The sequence below is a fragment of the Triticum dicoccoides genome, chromosome 2B (assembly GCF_002162155.2).
Source record: "Triticum dicoccoides isolate Atlit2015 ecotype Zavitan chromosome 2B, WEW_v2.0, whole genome shotgun sequence".
Lineage (NCBI taxonomy): Eukaryota > Viridiplantae > Streptophyta > Magnoliopsida > Poales > Poaceae > Triticum > Triticum dicoccoides.
In genome coordinates this window covers 781000923-781022060 of record NC_041383.1, presented here as the reverse complement: position 1 = coordinate 781022060, position 21138 = coordinate 781000923, and the positions used below count along the sequence as shown (strand labels likewise).

Genomic DNA, 21138 nt, shown 5'->3' with positions numbered 1-21138 from the left:
GCTGATGTGATGATTAATTCCTGGTTGAGCTCGAGCTTTATCGGTGCCAAGAACTGCTTCAACTCTCGCTCACCAAATCAAATCAATCAACATCAAACAACAAAAAAGATTGTACTTACTATTGGTACAAATGATGCATGATTCCATCGTTCAGGGGAGATGGATGTCACCAAAGCGAACTATGAGGGCATATACAATGGTGGCATATGGATACAGATGTTTCTATACTACTATTAAACAATCAAACAAGAACTTTTTTAAGCACACCCCACAAAGCGTACACAGATCCAATACCACCGCACGATTAGGCCCATTAAAATCAATCTAACGGTTAGCCTTAACCTAAACCATTTTCTGTGTGCACTTAGCAATTTACATTGACTGACTGTACTCCACCGTGGAGGAAAATATGAAACTCCACGCTTGAGCAATTAGGAAACTAATTATCACGGGTGCATCCTATTTTAAGAAACTAAATCAGAGTGCATCCATCCTATTAGGAAACTAATCTCAGACAAATCCATCCTATTAAAAAACTTATCTCGGATGCATCCATCCTATTAGGAAGCTAATCGCGAGCCGCCTGCCGCCATCATGCACGCTAGCCACGATGGGGGAAGCGCGAGGAGCTTCGTCTTTCTTCGGGAACATCTATACTACTATTAAACAATCAAACAAGAACTTTTTTAAGCACACCCCATAAAGCGTACATAGATCCAATACCACCGCACGATTAGGCCCACTAAAATCAATCTATCGGTTAGCCTTAACCTAAATCATTTTCTGTGTGCACTTAGCAATTTACATTGACTGACCGTACTCCACCGTGGAGGAAAATATGAAATTCCACGCCTGCGCAATTAGGAAACTAATAATCACGGGTGCGTCCTATTCTAGGAAACTAAATTAGAGTGCATCCATCCTATTAGGAAACTAATCTCAGACAAATCCATCCTATTAAAAAACTTATCTCGGACGCATCCATCCTATTAGGAAGCTAATCGCGAGCCGCCTGCTGCCATCATGCACGCTAGCCATGATAGGGGAAGCGCGAGGAGCTTCGTCTTTCTCCGGGAACACATGTGCTATCACCGCCATCGTCTTCTGTTTGGAGGCCAGGCGCTCTTCTGCCGCTACTGCGACGACTCCATCCACGTCCAGGGCATGCTCTCCAGCAACCATCGACTTCCGCATTGACTTCAGCTCCGTTCGCAGCACCCATGCCGACAAAGTGTCTGTTCAGTGGGTGCACGTGCATTACATATTAAATAAGAATCACGGGCCTTCAAGCAATCTAGAATTATAGATTTGGGATTATCTTAGGTTGCCGATTGCTGTACTGGAAATGTGTAATTATATATGGCACGTACATAAGAATGCAGCAATCTTGTCTTACAAAGTAGGATCAAGAGGGATACTGAAGAAGTCAAGATGCAGAGTCTATTTCCCATGATTACTTCTCATGTTCATATCGGCTTCCTTGGGCTTTACTTCGTACCACCATATGCATTAAACTGGACCGTATCAAGAGGTAACACCATCCCCTTGATTAGAATTGCCTTATTTGTGCTATTTGATCAGTGTGTGTTTTACGTATGACGTTGCTTTACCTGGAATTAAGGTGGGTTGCACCTGCCTAGGCACTATCTCTAGGGATAGGTTGGAAATCAGAATATATGATTCATTCTTAGAGAAAACTTTACACGCGTTACTTTAACATAATTGCACAGCAATCCAGTAAATTATGTAAGATTCAGTAGGAGGCAAGATATTGAAGATGTACTACTATTTCAGTTACATGATTCTATACATCTAAAATGTGTCACATGACTCCGTAACTATTGTTAGAGAATATCTCTTGCTGTTCTGTAAAGGTATGCAATCTCTACTGCGTTCCAATAAAGAGAATTTTACCATACAGAAGGATCCAATGAAGAAACTAATCCGGCTGAGTTCCAATAAATAGATCCTTCAAAGGATCTGTCCTAATACAGTTGCCGTATATTGGTACAGAGAAATCATATAAATTGTACTCGGTCAGATTTTTTGTTTCATGACAGAGAAAACAAATACCTTTCGCTATTTTGGCATATATATTTATTCTTATATATTTGTGCAGTTTTCTATACTACTATTAAACAATCAAACAAGAACTTTTTTAAGCACACCCCATAAAGCGTACATAGATCCAATACCACCGCACGATTAGGCCCACTAAAATCAATCTATCGGTTAGCCTTAACCTAAATCATTTTCTGTGTGCACTTAGCAATTTACATTGACTGACCGTACTCCACCGTGGAGGAAAATATGAAACTCCACGCCTGCGCAATTAGGAAACTAATAATCACGGGTGCGTCCTATTCTAGGAAACTAAATCAGAGTGCATCCATCCTATTAGGAAACTAATCTCAGACAAATCCATCCTATTAAAAAACTTATCTCGGACGCATCCATCCTATTAGGAAGCTAATCGCGAGCCGCCTGTTGCCATCATGCACGCTAGCCACGATGGGGGAAGCGCGAGGAGCTTCGTCTTTCTCCGGGAACACATGTGCTATCGCCGCCATCGTCTTCTGTTTGGAGGCCGGGTGCTCTTCTGCCGCTACTGCGACGAGTCCATCCACGTCCAGGGCATGCTCTCCAGCAACCATTGACATCCGCATTGACTTCAGCTCCGTTCGCAGCACCCATGCCGACAAAGTGTCTGTTCAGTGGGTGCACGTGCATTACATATTAAATAAGAATCACGGGCCTTCAAGCAATCTAGAATTATAGATTTGAGATTATCTTAGGTTGCCGATTGCTGTACTGGAAATGTGTAATTATATATGGCACGTACATAAGAATGCAGCAATCTTGTCTTACAAAGTAGGATCAAGAGGGATACTGAAGAAGTCAAGATGCAGAGTCTATTTCCCATGATTAATTCTCATGTTCATGTCGGCTTCCTTGGGCTTTACTTCGTACCACCATATGCATTAAACTGGACCGTATCAAGAGGTAACACCATCCCCTTGATTAGAATTGCCTTATTTGTGCTATTTGATCAGTGTGTGTTTTACGTATGATGTTGCTTTACCTGGAATTAAGGTGGGTTGCACCTACCTAGGCACTATCTCTAGGGATAGGTTGGAAATCAGAATATATGATTCATTCTTAGAGAAAACTTTACACGCGTTACTTTAACATAATTGCACAGCAATCCAGTAAATTATGTAAGATTCAGTAGGAGGCAAGATATTGAAGATGTACTACTATTTCAGTTACATGATTCTATACATCTAAAATGGGTCACATGACTCCGTAACTATTGTTAGAGAATATCTCTTGCTGTTCTGTAAAGGTATGCAATCTCTACTGCGTTCCAATAAAGAGAATTTTACCATACAGAAGGATCCAATGAAGAAACTAATCCGGCTGAGTTCCAATAAATAGATCCTTCAAAGGATCTGTCCTAATACAGCTGCCGTATATTGGTACAGAGAAATCATATAAATTGTACTCAGTCAGATTTTTTGTTTCATGACAGAGAAACCAAATACCTTTCGCTATTTTGGCATATATATTTATTCTTATATATTTGTGCAGTTTCGAATGATCCAACATATCTGCAGTCATCAAACTTGAAGACATGATGTTTAAGGCCTTATTTGCACCGCCTCTCTTTCTTTGTCTGTGCGCCTCTTTCCTCCAATAATAATAATGAACAACTTTTTCCGGATCAGGTATTACATTATTACAAATGTATGCTGAAGCTACTCCTTACGACAAGGAAAAAGAGGATGAATGCTTTCTATCTTCCCCAGTTTTGTAGCATGTTCCAAATTGTTGGCTCTTTCTTATTTGAGGATTCATCATTTTTTTGTAATTTAGAAGCTGACCTGAAAGCTTGATAAGGTTAAGCTTGACAAATACTCTAGAATACTTTTTCTTCCATTTTTATTTTTCTTCATAACTCATTTCAGTTTCTATACGTACAAAGCGTCTTACATCATTGTAAGTTAGTATGGTTGCCAACGCATAAACACATACAAAACCGGATAAATATTTTCTATTATGATAATTATTGGATTTCTTCTAGCCCTTTTACATTTCAATTAGTTCTTGTAAATCATCTTTATTTCATATAGAAGTCGTTGTAGTCACATATCATCTTCTATTTCCTATTATCCATAGTAGGTAGCTATATAATTTTGGCAGTCCACACAACCAAAAAATATATATAATTTGATCCAAATTAGTACAAATATATATTTTGCTATGCAGATTAGTAGAATAAAATAAGATTCAAGAATTAAGCATCTTGAACAATATAATTGCACCGTAAGGCAGTTTATACTTTTTTTTCCTGGCTACACTCGAAGAGAAGACTATACTACATGCACATATTACTGCATTAATAAATAATTACTGATTTTATTTAAATGAGAATATTTTCCTGCTATTACTCTATGCAGCAACATAACCACTATTGTGTCTCGCTTTTGAAAATACAATTTGAGCGACATCAAACATTGTGTATCCATTTAATTTATATTTTTAAAGACGTTTATTTTTTTATATTATGTGAATTCACCTGTTTTATGTTTGAGACGTGCGTTGCACGTGCATGCTTACTAGTCATGATAAAGAAAAGTAGGTTGAGGCATCTATATTGATTTTGTTCTCTTCAAAGCAAGCTACTACTAGTGAGCCTCATCAAAAAATAGAAAGTAGACTCTCACTACACTTGCATCCCCACGCTTCACTTCAACTTTTCCACCTTTATGCAATGTACTACACTTTTTCTCCCCAAGCACTCACCTCTTGCCGAGGATCCCGCTACACTATCTGGACCTACTTTTACGGATATCCGATCCTACATGGCTTGCGGGGCATCACCCTAGGGCCATGCATTGGCCATGCCCTGAATAGCAGGGGAACAGACTTCACGATGGCTTTGCAGAACTCCAGCGCCTTTGAGAAGATGCTTTTGCTTAGCAGACAAGGCAATGGACATGGACATGGGCCAAGCGACAATGAGGTAGACACCGAGCATTTCTTGGCTTTGACAAGAACTAATTAAAAGAGCAGATTCTTAGTCCTGCTAATAGTAGGAGGAATAAATCAATAGAGTCAAACCCTAGCATCAGTAGTACAGATCAGGCCCAGCGGCAGAGCTTCGTGGGGCGCAAGGGGGCCATTGCACCCCCTACTCTAGGAAAACTCTTAAGTGTACTTCTAATATTATTAGACTTGAATATCAATGATTCACAGAGTTCATGCACAACGTATCTTCTTCGCCCCTCAATTTTGATTAGCCCCCTCAACAATCATCATCAACAAGCTCTGCCACCGGATAGTCCCATGCATAGTCGTACCGTCGGTGTACCCAAAATAATAGTACTATTCACGATCATGGGCGCATTCATAGCGTGAAAACGCTCAAAAAGCTCCACCAAGTCGATCAATCGACCGGAACCCCAGCCTACCGAAATCAAATTCGAGTATTCTTGACACATTGACCTTTTGGTCTACTGTAGTACTTGCCTTCCATCCACTCTGCTCAGGAATATAGTTGCCGATAGTTGTGTGTATCGCAATAGTGCAGAGCCTAGGAGGCGAGGAAACCGACCGCATATTCGAAAAAGAAAAATGGTTCATCAAGCAAGATTATATTTGCGGTGTTGATGGTGGACCCTATGTTGAAAATATGCCCTAGAGGCAATAATAAAATGGTTATTACTATATTTCCTTGTTCATGATAATTGTCTGTTATTCATGCTATAATTGTGTTATCCGGAAATCGTAATACACATGTGAATACATAGACCACAACATGTCCCTAGTGAGCCTCTAGTTGACTAGCTCGTTGATCAACAGATAGTCATGGTTTCCTGACTATGGACATTGGATGTCATTGATAACGGGATCACATCATTAGGAGAATGATGTGATGGACAAGACCCAATCCTAAGCATAGCTCAAAGATCGTGTAGTTCGTTTAGCTAGAGCTTTTCTAAATGTCAAGTATCATTTCCTTATAACATGAGATTGTGCAACTCCCGGATACCGTAGGAGTGATTTGGGTGTGCCAAACGTCACAACGTAACTGGGTGACTATAAAGGTGCACTACGGGTATCTCCGAAAGTGTATGTTGGCTTGGCACGAATCGAGACTGGGATTTGTCACTCCGTATGACGGAGAGGTATCTCTGGGCCCACTCGGTAATGCATCATCATAATGAGCTCAATGTGACCAAGTGTCTGGTCATGGGATCATGCATTACGGTACGAGTAAAGTGACTTGCCGGTAACGATATTAAATGAGGTATTGGGATACCGACGATCGAATCTCGGGCAAGTAACATACCGATTGACAAAGGGAATTGCATACGGGATTGATTGAATCCTCGACATCGTGGTTCATCCAATGAGATCATCGAGGAGCATGTGGGAGCCAACATGGGTATCCAGATCCCGTTGTTGGTTATTGACCGGAGAGGCGTCTCGGTCATGTCTGCATGTCTCCCGAACTCGTAGGGTCTACACACTTAAGGTTCGGTGACGCTAGGGTTGTAGAGATATTAGTATGCAGTAACCCGAAAGTTGTTCGGAGTCCCGGATGAGATCCCGGACGTCACGAGGAGTTCCAGAATGGTCCAGAGGTAAAGAATTATATATAAAAAGTCAAGTTTCGGCCATCGGAAAAGTTTCGGGGGTCACCGGTATTGTACCGGGACCACCGGAAGGGTCTCGGGGGTCCACCGGGTGGGTCCACCTATCCCGGAGGGCCCCATGGGCTGAAGTGGGAGGGGAACCAGCCCCTGGTGGGCTGGTGCGCACCCCTTGGCCCCCCTACGCCTAGGGTTGGAAACCCTAGGGGTGGGGGCGCCTCCACTTGGCTTGGGGGGCAAGCCACCCCCCTTGGCCGCTGCCCCCCTTGGAGATTGCATCTCCTAGGGCCGGAGCCCCCCCAGGGGCCCTATATAAATAGGGGGAGGGAGGGCAGCCGCAGCCATGCTCTTGGCGCCTCCCTCTCCCTCTGCAACACCTCTCCCTCTCGTAGAAGCTTGGCGAAGCTCTGCCGAGATCGCTGCTGCATCCACCACCACGCCGTCGTGCTGCTGGATCTTCATCAACCTCTCCTTCCCCCTTACTGGATCAAGAAGGAGGAGACATCTTCCCAACCGTGCGTGTGTTGAACACGGAGGTGTTGTCCGTTCAACACTAGGATCATCGGTGATTTGGATCACGACGAGTACGACTCCCTCAACCTCATTCTCTTGAACGCTTCCGCTCGCGATCTACAAGGGTATGTAGATGCACTCCTCTCTCTCGTTGCTAGATGAACTCATAGATTGATCTTGGTGAAAGCGTAGAAATTTTTTATTTTCTGCAACGTTCCCCAACAGTGGCATCATGAGCTAGGTCTATGCGTAGTTCTCTTTGCACGAGTAGAACACAATTTGTTGTGGGCGTATATGTTGTCAACTTTCTTGCCACTACTAGTCTTATTTTGCTTCGGCGGCATCGTGGGATGAAGCGGCCCGGACCGAGCTTACACGTACGCTTACGTGAGACAGGTTCCACCGACTGACATGCCCTAGTTGCATAAGGTGGCTAGCGGGTGTCTGTCTCTCCCACTTTAGTTGGAGCGGATTCGATGAAAAGGGTCCTTATGAAGGGTAAATAGAAGTTGGCATATCATATTGAGGCTTTCAGGTAGGTAAGAAAACATTCTTGCTAGAACCCTATTGCAGCCACGTAAAAACATGCAACAACAATTAGAGGATGTCTAACTTGTTTTTGCAGCATATGCCTTGTGATGTGATATGGCCAAAAGTTGTGATGAATGATATATATGTGATGTATGAGATCATGTTCTTGTAATAGGAATCACGACTTGCATGTCGATGAGTATGACAACCGGCAGGAGCCATAGGAGTTGTCTTAATTATTGTATGACGTGCGTGTCAATGATTAAACGCCATGTAATTACTTTACTTTATTGCTAAACCGTTAGCCATAGTAGTAGAAGTAATAGTTGGTGAGCAACTTCATGGAGACACGATGATGGAGATCATGATGATGGAGATCATGGTGTCATGCCGGTGACGAAGATGATCATGGAGCCACTAAGATGGAGATCAAAGGAGCTATATGATATTGGCCATATCATGTCACTATTTGATTGCATGTGATGTTTATCATGTTTTTGCATCTTGTTTACTTAGAACGACGGTAGTAAATAAGATTATCCCTCATAATAGTTTCAAGAAAGTGTTCCCCCTAACCGTGCGCCGTTGCGAAAGTTTGTTGTTTCGGAGCACCACGTGATGATCGGGTGTGATAAATTCTAACATACAACGGGTGTAAGACAGATTTACACATGCATAAACACTTAGGTTAACTTGACGAGCCTAGCATGTACAGACATGGCCTCGGAACACAAGATACCGAAAGGTCGAACATGAGTCGTATGGAAGATACGATCAACATGGAGATGTTCACCGATGATGAGTAGTCCGTCTCACGTGATGATCGGACACGGCCTAGTCGACTCGGATCATGTATCACTTAGATGACTAGAGGGATGTCTAATATGAGTTGAAGTTCATTAAATAATTTGATTAGATGAACTTAATTATCATGAAATTAGTCTAGAATCTTTACAAAAATGTCTTGTAGATCAAATGGCCAACACTCATGTCCACCTCAACTTCAACGCGTTCCTAGAGAAAACCAAGCTGAAAGATGATGGCAGCAACTATACGGACTGGGTCCGGAACCTGAGGATCATCCTCATAGCTGCAAAGAAATATTATGTCTTAGAAGCACCGCTAGGTGAAGCACCCATCCTAGAGAACCAAGATGTTACGAACGCTTGGTAGTCTCGTGCTGATGATTACTCCCTCGTTCAGTGCGGCATGCTTTGCAGCTTAGAACCGGGGCTCCAAAAGCGGTTTGAGCAACATGGAGCATATGAGATGTTCGAAGAGCTGAAAATGGTTTTCCAAGCTCATGCCCGGGTCGAGAGATATGAAGTCTCCGACAAGTTCTTCAGTTGTAAGATGGAGGAAAATAGTTCTGTCAGTGAGCACATACTCAAAATGTCTGGGTTGCACAACCGCTTGACTCAGCTGGGAGTTAATCTCCCGGATGACGCGGTTATTGACAGAATCCTTCAGTCGCTTCCACCGAGCTACAAGAGCTTTGTGATGAAGTTCAATATGCAGGGGATGGAAAAGACCATTCCTGAGGTATATTGAATGTTGATATCAGCGGAGGTATAGATCAAAAAGGAACATCAAGTGTTGATGGTGAATAGAACCACTAAGTTCAAGAAAGGCAAGGGTAAGAAGAACTTCAAGAAGGACGGCAAGGGAGTTGCCGCGCCCAGTAAGCCAGTTGCCAGGAATAAGTCAAAGAATGGACCCAAGCCTAAGACTGAGTGCTTTTATTGCAAGGGAAGTGGTCACTGGAAGCGGAACTGCCCCAAATACTTAGCGGACAAGAAGGCCGGCAACACCAAAGGTATATGTGATATACATGTAATTGATGTGTACCTTACCAGTACTCGTAGTAGCTCCTAGGTATTTGATACCGGTGCCGTTGCTCATATTTGTAACTCAAAGCAGGAGTTGTGGAATAAGCGGAGACTGGCGAAGGACGAGGTGATGATGCGTGTCGGGAATGGTTCCAAGGTCGATGTGATCGCTGTCAGCACGCTACCTCTACATTTACCTACGGGATTAGTTTTAAACCTCAATAACTGTTATTTAGTGCTAGCTTTGAGCATAAACATTGTATCTGGATCTCGTTTAATGCGAGATGGCTACTCATTTAAATCCGAGAATAATGGTTGTTCTATTTATATGAGAGATATGTTTTATGGTCACGCCCCGCTGGTCAATGGTTTATTCTTAATGAATCTCGAACGTAATATTACACATATTAATAGTGTGAATACCAAAAGATGTAAGGTTGATAACGATAGTCCCACATATTTGTGGCACTGCCGCCTTGGTCACATTGGTGTCAAGCGCATGAAGAACCTCCATGCTGATGGACTTTTAGAGTCTCTCGATTATGAATCATTTGACACATGCGAACCATGCCTCATGGGCAAAATGACCAAGACTCCGTTCTCCGGAACAATGGAGCGAGCAACCAACTTATTGGAAATCATACATACTGATGTGTGCGGTCCAATGAGCGTTGAGGCTCGCGGAGGATATCGTTATGTTCTCACTCTCACTGACGACTTCAGTAGATATGGGTATGTCTACTTGATGAAACACAAGTCTGAGACCTTTGAAAAGTTCAAGGAATTTCAGAATGAGGTAGAGAATCAATGTGACCGAAAAATAAAGTTCTTACGATCAGATCATGGAGGAGAATATTTAAGTCACAAATTTGGTACGCACTTAAGGAAATGTGGAATCATTTCACAACTCACGCCGCCTGGAACACCTCAGCGTAACGGTGTGTTCGAATGTCGTAATCGCACTCTATTGTATATGGTGCGATCTATGATGTCTCTTACCAATTTACCGCTATCATTTCGGGGATACGCTCTAGAGACAGCTACATTCACTTTAAATAGGGCACCGTCTAAATCTGTTGAGACGACACCGTATGAATTATGGTTTGGGAAGAAACCTAAGCTGTCGTTTCTAAAAGTTTGGGGATGCGATGCTTATGTCAAGAAACTTCAACCTGAAAAGCTCGAACCCAAGTCGGAAAAATGCGTCTTCATAGGATACCCTAAGAAAACCATTGGGTATACCTTCTACCTCAGATCCGAAGGCAAGATCTTTGTTGCCAAGAACGGGTCCTTTCTGGAGAAAGAGTTTCTCTCGAGAGAAGTAAGTGGGAGGAAAGTGGAACTTGATGAAGTACTACCTCTTGAACCGGTAATTAGCACAGCTCAGGAAGATGTTCCTGTGGTGCCAGCACCAACTGAAGAGGAAGTTAATGATAAAGATCAAGGTACTTCGAATCAAGTTACTGCTGAACTTTGTAGGTCCACAAGGACACGTTCCACACCAGAGTGGTATGGCAACCCTGTCCTGGAAATCATGTTGTTAGACAACGGTGAACCTTCGAACTATGAAGAAGCGATGGCGGGCCCAGATTCCAACAAATGGCTTGAAGCCATGCAATCCGTGATAGGATCCATGTATGAAAACGAAGGATGGACTTTGACAGACTTGCCCGATGATCGGCGAGCGATAGAAAACAAATGGATCTTCAAGAAGAAGACGGACGCGGATGGTAATGTTACCATCTATAAAGCTCGACTTGTCGCTAAGGGTTATCGACAAGTTCCAGGGGTTGACTACGATGAGACATTCTCTCCCGTAGCGAAGCTAAAGTCCGTCCGAATCATGTTAGCAATTGCCGCATACTATGATTATGAGATATGGCAAATGGACGTCAAAACGGCATTTCTTAATGGCCATCTTAAGGAAGAACTGTATATGATGCAGCCGGAAGGTTTTGTCGACCCTGAGAATGCTAACAAGGTATGCAAGCTCCAGCAATCCATTTATGGGCTGGTGCAAGCATCTCGCAGTTGGAACATTCGTTTTGATGAGATGATCAAAGCGTTTGGGTTTATACAGACTTATGGAGAAGCCTGCGTTTACAAGAAAGTGAGTGGGAGCTCTGTAGCATTTCTCATATTATATGTAGATGACATACTTTTGATGGGAAATGATATAGAACTTTTGGACAGCATTAAGGCCTACTTGAATAAGTGATTTTCAATGAAGGACCTTGGAGAAGCTGCTTACATACTAGGCATCAAGATCTATAGGGATAGATCGAGACGCCTCATAGGTCTTTCACAAAGCTCATACCTTGATAAGATATTGAAGAAGTTCAATATGGATCAGTCTAAGAAGGGGTTCTTGCCTGTGTTGCAAGGTGTGAAATTGAGCTCAGCTCAATGCCCGACCACGGCAGAAAATAGAGAAAAGATGAGTGTCATCCCTTATGCATCAGCTATAGGGTCTATTATGTATGCCATGCTGTGTACCAGACCTGATGTAAACCTTGCCGTAAGTTTGGTAGGAAGGTACCAAAGTAATCCCGGCATGGAACACTGGACAGCGGTCAAGAACATCCTGAAGTACCTGAAAAGGACTAAGGATATGTTTGTCGTTTATGGAGGTGACGAAGAGCTCGTCGTAAAGGGTTACGTCGACGCTAGCTTCGACACAGATCTGGATGACTCTAAGTCACAAACCGGATACGTGTATATTCTGAATGGTGGGGCAGTAAGCTGGTGCAGTTGCAAGCAAAGCGTCGTGGCGGGATCTACATGTGAAGCAGAGTACATGGCAGCCTCGGAGGCAGTGCATGAAGCAATCTGGGTGAAGGAGTTCATCACCGACCTAGGAGTCATACCCAATGCGTCGGGGCCGATCACACTCTTCTGTGACAACACTGGAGCTATTGCACTTGCAAAGGAGCCAGGTTTCACAAGAAGACCAGGCACATCAAGGGTCGCTTCAACTCCATTCGTGAAAATGTTCAAGATGGAGACATAGACATTTGTAAACTACATACGGACCTGAATATAGCAGATCCGTTGACTAAACCTCTCCCTAGAGAAAAACATGATCAACACCAGAACTCTATGGGTGTCCGATTCATCACAATGTAACAAGATTATTGACTCTAGTGCAAGTGGGAGACTATTGGAAATATGCCCTAGAGGCAATAATAAAATGGTTATTATTATATTTCCTTGTTCATGATAATTGTCTGTTATTCATGCTACAATTGTGTTATCCGGAAATCGTAATACACATGTGAATACATAGACCACAACATGTCCCTAGTGAGCCTCTAGTTGACTAGCTCGTTGATCAATAGATAGTCATGGTTTCCTGACTATGGACATTGGATGTCATTGATAACGGGATCACATCATTAGGAGAATGATGTGATGGACAAGACCCAATCCTAAGCATAGCTCAAAGATCGTGTAGTTCGTTTAGCTAGAGCTTTTCCAAATGTCAAGTATCATTTCCTTAGACCATGAGATTGTGCAACTCCCAGATACCGTAGGAGTGCTTTGGGTGTGCCAAACGTCACAACGTAATTGGGTGACTATAAAGGTGCACTACGGGTATCTCCGAAAGTGTCTGTTGGGTTGGCACGAATCGAGACTGGGATTTGTCACTCCGTATGACGGAGAGGTATCTCTGGGCCCACTCAGTAATGCATCATCATAATGAGCTCAATGTGACCAAGTGTCTGGTCACGGGATCATGCATTACGGTACGAGTAAAGTGACTTGCTGGTAACGAGATTAAACGAGGTATTGGGATACCGACGATCGAATCTCGGGCAAGTAACGTACCGATTGACAAAGGGAATTGTATACGGGATTGATTGAATCCTCGACATCGTGGTTCATCCGATGAGATCATCGAGGAGCATGTGGGAGCCAACATGGGTATCCAGATCCCGCTATTGGTTATTGACCGGAGAGGCGTCTCGTCATGTCTGCATGTCTCCCGAACCCATAGGGTCTACACACTTAAGGTTCAGTGACGCTAGGGTTGTAGAGATATAAGTATGCAGTAACCCTAAAGTTGTTCGGAGTCCCGGATGAGATCCCGGACGTCACGAGGAGTTCCGGAATGGTCCGGAGGTAAATAATTATATATAGGAAGTCAGGTTTCGGCCGTCGGGAAAAAGTTTCGGGGGTCACCGGTATTGTACCGGGACCACCGGAAAGGTCCCAGGGGTCCACTGCGTGGGGCCACCTAATCCGGAGGGCCCCATGGGCTGAAGTGGGAGGGGAACCAGCCCCTGGTGGGCTGGTGCGCCCCCCCCTTGGGCCCTCCTGCTCCTAGGGTTGGAAACCCTAGGGGTGGGGGCGCCTCTACTTGGCTTGGGGGGCAAGCCACCCCCCTTGGCCACCGCCCCCCTTGGAGATTGCATCTCCTAGGGCCGCCCCCCCCCTAGGGGGCCTATATAAAGATGGGGGAGGGAGGGCAGCCGCACCCATGCTCTTGGCGCCTCCCTCTCCCTCTGCAACACCTCTCCCTCTCGTAGAAGCTTGGCGAAGCTCTGCCGAGATCGCTGCTGCATCCACCACCTCGCCGTCGTGCTGCTGGATCTTCATCAACCTCTCCTTCCCCCTTGCTGGATCAAGAAGAAGGAGACGTCTTCCCAACCGTACATGTGTTGAACGCGGAGGTGCTGTCCGTTCAGCAATAGGATCATCGATGATTTGGATCACGACGAGTACGACTCCCTCAACCTCGTTCTCTTGAACGCTTCCGCTCGCGATCTACAAGGGTATGTAGATGCACTCCTCTCTCTCGTTGCTAGATGAACTCATAGATTGATCTTGGTGAAAGCGTAGAAATTTTTTATTTTCTGCAACGTTCCCCAACACCCTACGCATAGGCGGCTCTGGGACCGATTTTTTTAGTCTTGTTCCGTTTGATTTCATTCCTGGTTATTTCCTAATCTTGGTTAATATGCCCACCTCCAGTGGAACCCTCGATAGGGGCAAGTTATCAATGAACTTATCGATTTTGATGCTCCGTAGATCCAATCTCGAGTATGCGGTGTATGCACATGTGTTTAGAAAATACAAAACTAAAGCCAAACCACAAGAGAGAGAAAACACTCACTGCATTTGGTACTCCTCACTGCCAATTTTCGCGTTTGTCTGTTGTGACAATTCAAGTCCTTCAGTGGTGAGAGGTAGTAAATGTAGCAAATCGTTTCTTTCTATCTCTTTCAATTGACCCTCGCGCTTTAGAGGTCGTCACTAATTTTAACATCATCTTGGAGATATGTCCTTTTGGTTAGAGCACCTACCTAGAGGGGGACCAATCGACAACTGGAGGTGGCATTGCTGAAGTTGGTGTTTGGCCGGCCATTGCTTATGCAATTTGCAATGGTGCAACCAACATAAGAACAATGTGTGTCCATGTTTGTTCTATGTAGGAGAGGGTCTTGTTTTGCATTTCTTTGAACATCTCTCCTCTCTTCGACAATGGTAGGATTGATAACTATGGTCATGGTGAACCAAATTTTTGTTGCGGCAATGTCAAAGTCATCTAGTCACTAGTGCGACAAAAATTGCAACGAGGTCAGAGTCACCCGGTCACGAGTCCGACAAATGATGACGGTTTTAGTGTTAACTCTATGTTGGTGTGGTGTGGTGTGGTGTGTTGTGTTTGTCTGCTAGTTGCGTCAATTTTTGGCAATCTATCCTTTTGGGCGAAGCACCTAGCTAGAGGTGAAACGACGGACTAGAGGCGGCACTGGCGAACTTAATGTGTTCTTGCAATTGTGGACTCAATTTTGTGCCGGTGCAAATCGACATAGAAATTGTTGTGTGTCCATGTTTGGTTGGTGTGGAAGAAGGCCTAGTTTCTCTCTCACCGAGCATGTCTCCTCTCTTCGGCGACGATAAGATTGGTAGGCATGGTCGTGGCGAACCCAATTTTCGGTGCGGCAAAGTCAAAGTCATCTGGTCACTAGTGCGAAAAATGACATGGCAAAGCATGCTCCGACGACAAAATCAAAGTCGTCTAGTCCTGTGTGTGGCAAAATATGTGGTGAAGTCGGTGTGGTCTGGTCATGAGTCAACAAACGATGAGGATGTTTGTTTTAACTTCGTAGTTCCTTTGTTTGGGTTATTATAAGAGTAAGCGTAATACTATTTGCTTTATTTCTTTATTACTGACAATCAGATTTTTTTTTGTTTCCAGCTGTACAATCCTTTTGGCATTATGGCATATATCTCGTACAGTACATTACTGAAACAAAGTTTCGAAGCACGTATTAGGAAATATATAAGCCTGGACTGAGGGAGTACTGCCATTTCTTTTCCGAGGGAGCACCATTTCTTGCAAAAACATTACATGAACGCAACATAAGAAGCCCACAATGGGTGCGCAACGCAAACGCGGGGGTCATAAAGGCCCCCTCGTTCCTTGGCCTTCCGCAGCAACGCCCGCGATCATCGAAGCCGTTCATTTAAACCGAATGAATGAATTCACTGATGAGTACAGCAGTATCATCAAATGCGGCGATCCATTCCGTCGCGGCCCTCCCTCATTACGACCTTGCCCTGCCCTGTACCTTGGACTGGAGCAGCGCGCGCGCCAGTGAGCGAGTGTGTGCGAGGGGGAGTGAAGCGCGCAAGGCAGGCAGGCAGTGGCGCAGGTGCATTGCATGTGCCCATCAATTCCCTGTCCTCCGGTAGCAGTAGCACCAGTAGTAGTAGTAGTAGGAGTGACATACCCCGTCATCCGTGCCCCCGTCAACCTCCGCTTTCCCGGCAGGCTCACCGGCTACAGTGACTTTTCTCCTTCCGTTCGCTGCCAAGCCATGAATTCTTTCTTGGCCACTTCTCTGTTTGGTTTGCTGCCAATTGGTGTCATCCTGAGTCATGTCCCCCCACCCCTTCTTCTCAAACAGTTTTCACATTCCATTTGGGAAAAACCAGCTATTGCCAATTAGCACTACCACATTTGTTTCTCAAAAAAAAAAAAAAACTGGTGTAGCGTGGGCATTATCAAACAAACACACCCTACCTTCTTGGCAGTGGCAGCTGCTCCAAAGGCTAGTTAGTATGGGCCTCAACAATTCAACATTGTAGGGCAGTCAAACAGTGGCCCTTGGTTCCGGGCTTTCTCTCCGCCCAACGGAAAACGCAGCTGTTCGGGCGCCAGGATAACGTATGCAATTTCGTTGCAACATGGCCGCCAGCTTGCGCCATGCATCAGCCATGACATGGGAGGAGGGAGCAAAGCTACAAAACCTCCCACCCTAAGATAAAAAGCTACTAGATAAGTTTTAGATGAATTTGGTGCTACTAGCACGTAGTACTAGCTTATTAAAGTGCCGTAAGCTTTGTACTGGATGTGGTAAAGTTAAAGGGCTTAATTTCGTGGAGTACACGTCGTCCTCGCCGAGCAGAGTCACAGTGGGAGCGAAACAAACTACCCAGCCCACGGATAACTTCCGCTTTGCAATCGCCAGTAGTACACTTAGCAATTCTTTTGGGTAAGTACCGATGCGGTACATGGGGAGGAGGAAATATCTAATCCTCCTTTTGCCTCCTCCAATGCCACAATTGAATACACAAAAAATACCCCTCTCAAAGCATAGATAATAGAAACACTAATAAAAGGCATGGTTCAAAAGATGGTAGTGGTTCCCTTTCGAGAAAGAGAGAGGTGGGAGCAGCAGTGCAGTCGCACGGGAGCTTCCCGCTTTCGGGTCAAATTCGCACCAGTTCCCCAGTTCTGCCGCCACGTCGCGGTGGTCGTTGCTCTGCAGATACGATGATTAATTCCTGTTTATGAGCTCGAGCTTTATCGGTGTGGCGAACTGCTCCAGCTAGCTAGCTAGCTCGAATCAAATCAATCAACCAACGACAACAACAACGATAACAAAGATTATACTTGCTACTAATATTTCGCATGATTCCATCGTTCGGGATGGATGTGTCACCGAAGCGCACCATGAGTGAGCAGCAGGGGAACAAGGTTAGCGAGGGCTTTGCAGAACCCCGGCGCCTTTGCGCAGATGCTTTTGCTTAGCAGGCAAGGCAAATGGGCCAGGCGACAACGAGGTTGGCACTTAATCATTTCTACAGGCTTTAATAACAAGAACTAGTAAAGAAGAGATTCTTGGTCCTGCAACTAGCAGCAGGAATCAATCGACAGTTCAGATTACTAAGATTTTGCTGAAGCAGCTCATCAATGACGAGGAGAGAAAGGGGAAATGGGGAAAGTTTCTTGTTGAACCAAATGAGCAAAAATATGGTACATGGGAGGCCTGGATGTGGGGAGATTTGGACTCTTAATCCCCACCCGGAGCCTCGGGGTTGCTCGTTCATCAGAGTTGCAAGAAATCAAAAGGGGCATAGAGCGGATGCTCTTGCTTGCTTGCTTGCTTGGACAAAACCAACTGCTAGTACTACTACTGGTTTCACTGACCTGACCTGACCTGACCTGACCTTCTTGGCGGTCTCTCCATTCTTGCTTCAACCTAATCTACGAGAAGTTCTAGCGGCGGCGGCGGCGGCGGGGGATGCCGGTCAGGTCCAGGCGGCCCACACCTTCTCGCCGATGAAGCGCACCAGCTTGCCCACGGCGCTCTTCTCGGCGGAGCTGTTGGCGCCGGCGCAGTCGCTGTCGTCCGTCAGGGCCTCCTCGCCGCCGTAGAGGCTGTCCGCGCCGTCGTCCTCGTCGCCCTCGTAGTCGCCGTCCTCGCCGCCGTCCGACGCGCAGCAGCCTTGCGGGTGCAGGTGCTCGTCCGGGACGCCGACGTGGGCCTCCGCGGCTCCGTGCTCCTCGGCGGCGGCGTCGACGGCGCACGGCCCGCCGCGGCCACGGCGCCGGCGGCGGTGACCACGGCGCGTGGCGCCCCCTGGTGCGGATCCCTTGGCTGCTCCCTCGCCCCCGCCGGAGCCCTCCTCGACGGCGTCGATGATGCGGTGGATGAGGTGGCGGTTGGGGGAGGCGTCCCAGCGGGCCCAGAAGCTCTTGTAGCAGCCGAAGCAGCCGCAGCCCATCTCCGGCTGGTGCGGCCCGTTGAGCCGCCGGCGCCGGCCCCCGCCCGCGCCCCCCGCCGCGCCGCCGGCCCCGCCCGACAGCAGGTAGGCCAGCACCTCCTGCTCCTCGGCCGTGAGCGCGGCCACGAGCGCCAGCAGGGTCGCCGGCAGCATGGCGAGCGCCACCGCGGACGCGTCCTGCCCCGGCGCCGGCGCCGGCGCCGGGTGCACCCGCCGGCCCTTCCCCTGGTACAGCTTCTTCATCCCCGCAGGTCAAAGAAATAGTAGTACTACTCACTGGCTGGCGGTGGCGGGCGGGTTAAGTGGCGGGCGGGCAGGCACCAACCTGGTCGACGGCGGGCGGGGAGCGGGGGTTGGTGGGGTGGGTGGGGCTCGTCGGCTGCGACGTTGCTGTTTGGCGGCTGCTGAGGTGAGGGAGGAAGAGAACAACAAGGGATGGGCTAACCCTACCCTTGGGGTGTGAGGTGATGTGGTGTGGTGTGGAGGTGGGTTGGGTCTGGTGGGTGGGAACCCAGGACCGAGGGCTCCGGCCCTATTATTGCAGCCGGCGAGAAGCCAAGGCGACGGGCATGGCAAATCTCCATTGGTCCAACTTCGTCTTTGGTTTTTGGTTTGGGTTGTACTACTTGTGGCGTGTGGTGGGGTGTGTATGGTCGGGTCGCGACGGCAACGGAAGTCCGCGCTACGACCGCGTAAACGTAGGACGGTCGCCGGTGCGGCGGCGGCACGGCACGGCACGGCGGTGCACGCGAAGCGCACGGGCGTGGCGTGGTTGGGCCTCAGCCGTGAACAAGTTCAGACCTTTTGGGAGAATTAGTAGGGGGTCAGGTCACCACCTGCTGGCTCGACGTCGTACAACCAAGTGCCGTCCCGCTGGTGAAAATTTCTGTGGTGGTGCCGTGCCGGTGGTCGGTCGATGCGATTTCCCGCGGGGACGTGCGTGCGTGGTTCGGGTGCCGCGGAACTCCGGTGTCCCCGACGGGGTTAGCTGACGAGCTTGATGTGGATGTGGATGGGTGAGGGTCACGTGGAGCAGCGGCTGTGCGTGCCGTGGGTGGCCGGTTCCTTTCAACGGCGACTGCTCGCTCGTAGGGAATCCACCCTGGACGGCTTGATCGAGGGAGGAGGCAGAGGCCGGGGATGTCGTGGGCGAGCACTTCATCTCCGGCCACGAGCATGGCCCGAGCGAGGTGGATGAGGCTCAAGAGGGTTTGGTGAAAACATTTTTCTTATTAGACTTGTGAAATACAATTGTCTGTGCCTTGCAATGGAAAAATACATATTATTGAGCAGAAATCTAATTCGGCTCTTGGGAGTATACGGTGCTACCGGTCAAAAATGTCTTTTGCAAATGTAAAAAAAGTAAATTAGATGTGGTCATTATCACACCCACATATTAGCTACACATTTTTAGGGGAAAAGCTTAAGATATTTGACTTGTGCGAAAACAAAAACAAATCAAACACCAAATTTTTCCTTCAAATGTACACTTAATTTTATTTTTTTCCAGTGGCGAAGCACTGCCATCCCGTGTCGCATGAAAATTGGCAAGCACGCTTGTTAGACTAACATAAACATCCACAAAAAATAGATTCATCATTATTATTATTATTTATACTATTTACTTTGAATTTATTGTTCATCGAGGAGCATGCGCTCCCTACTTGATTTAGAGTTACAAGATCTAAAGCGATCAATTACAAAACCAAAGTGGTTGTGTTGACTATTATATCTTGGGGATATAACCATCCACATTTTAAACCTAATGGATAGGAGTAAAGCCAATCGTTTCTCTTTCGTTTTCTTCTTCTAGTGATTGGTATGAACTTGTTGAAAGCAGGAGTGTACAAGTGAAAGAAGAAGCGATAATCTAGCAATCAATTTATATATAAGCCATTCTGATTCCTTCTAGATTAGGGTGAACCTTGATTTAACTACATAAAAGGATTTGAGAAGACAATTATATTTTTAGTACATGTCATTTCCAAACCAGCATGAAGCCACAAAAAATCTTGAGTGTACCCAAATAAAATGTTGGAACCTTCCTTTGGCCTCACCATTTCCCCTCTTCTCTGGGATAAAGATAGCAAAGTCTCCCATGCTGACAATGATGATTTTATGCTTCCTCTGTCGGAGGCTGAAATTGACCTCGCAGTTGCTTCGTCTAAATTCAATACCGCCCTGGGTCCTAATGGTTTCTTCGTGGCCTTTAGAAAAAGTTATGGCTAGGGCTTAAAAGCCTACTTTACTCCATTGTTCAGGGTTTCTGTTTGGGTAATGTTGACCTTTCTAGGCTAAATTATGCGGTCCAATCTCTCATTCTATGGTGAAGGGTGTTGACTCTATTCTTCAGTTTTGGCCTATCGTGTTGATGAACAACGTGTCTAAATTTCCTTCCAATGATGTTGCTTCTCGCCTATTTTCGGTTGTTCACCTTGTTATTGTCCCTCCCAATCTGCTTTTATCAAAGGGCGTTTTATCATAGATGGAATTCTTAGCCTCCATGAAATTGTGCGCAATCTTAAGGTCAAAGGCAGAAAAACCATCATTTTGAAGTTAGACTTTGAAAGTGCAACTAATCTCTG

General features: G+C 46.1%; 1 protein-coding gene across 1 annotated transcript; it reads right to left on the bottom strand.

Moving 5' to 3' along the window:
- Positions 1 to 17750: 17750 nt before the first annotated feature.
- On the bottom strand, positions 17751 to 19313 carry LOC119366260. Its single transcript, XM_037631957.1, has one exon. It carries the CDS (start codon positions 18794 to 18796, stop codon positions 18077 to 18079), a length of 720 nt encoding a protein of 239 aa, XP_037487854.1. The 5' UTR covers positions 18797 to 19313; the 3' UTR covers positions 17751 to 18076.
- Positions 19314 to 21138: the final 1825 nt, after the last annotated feature.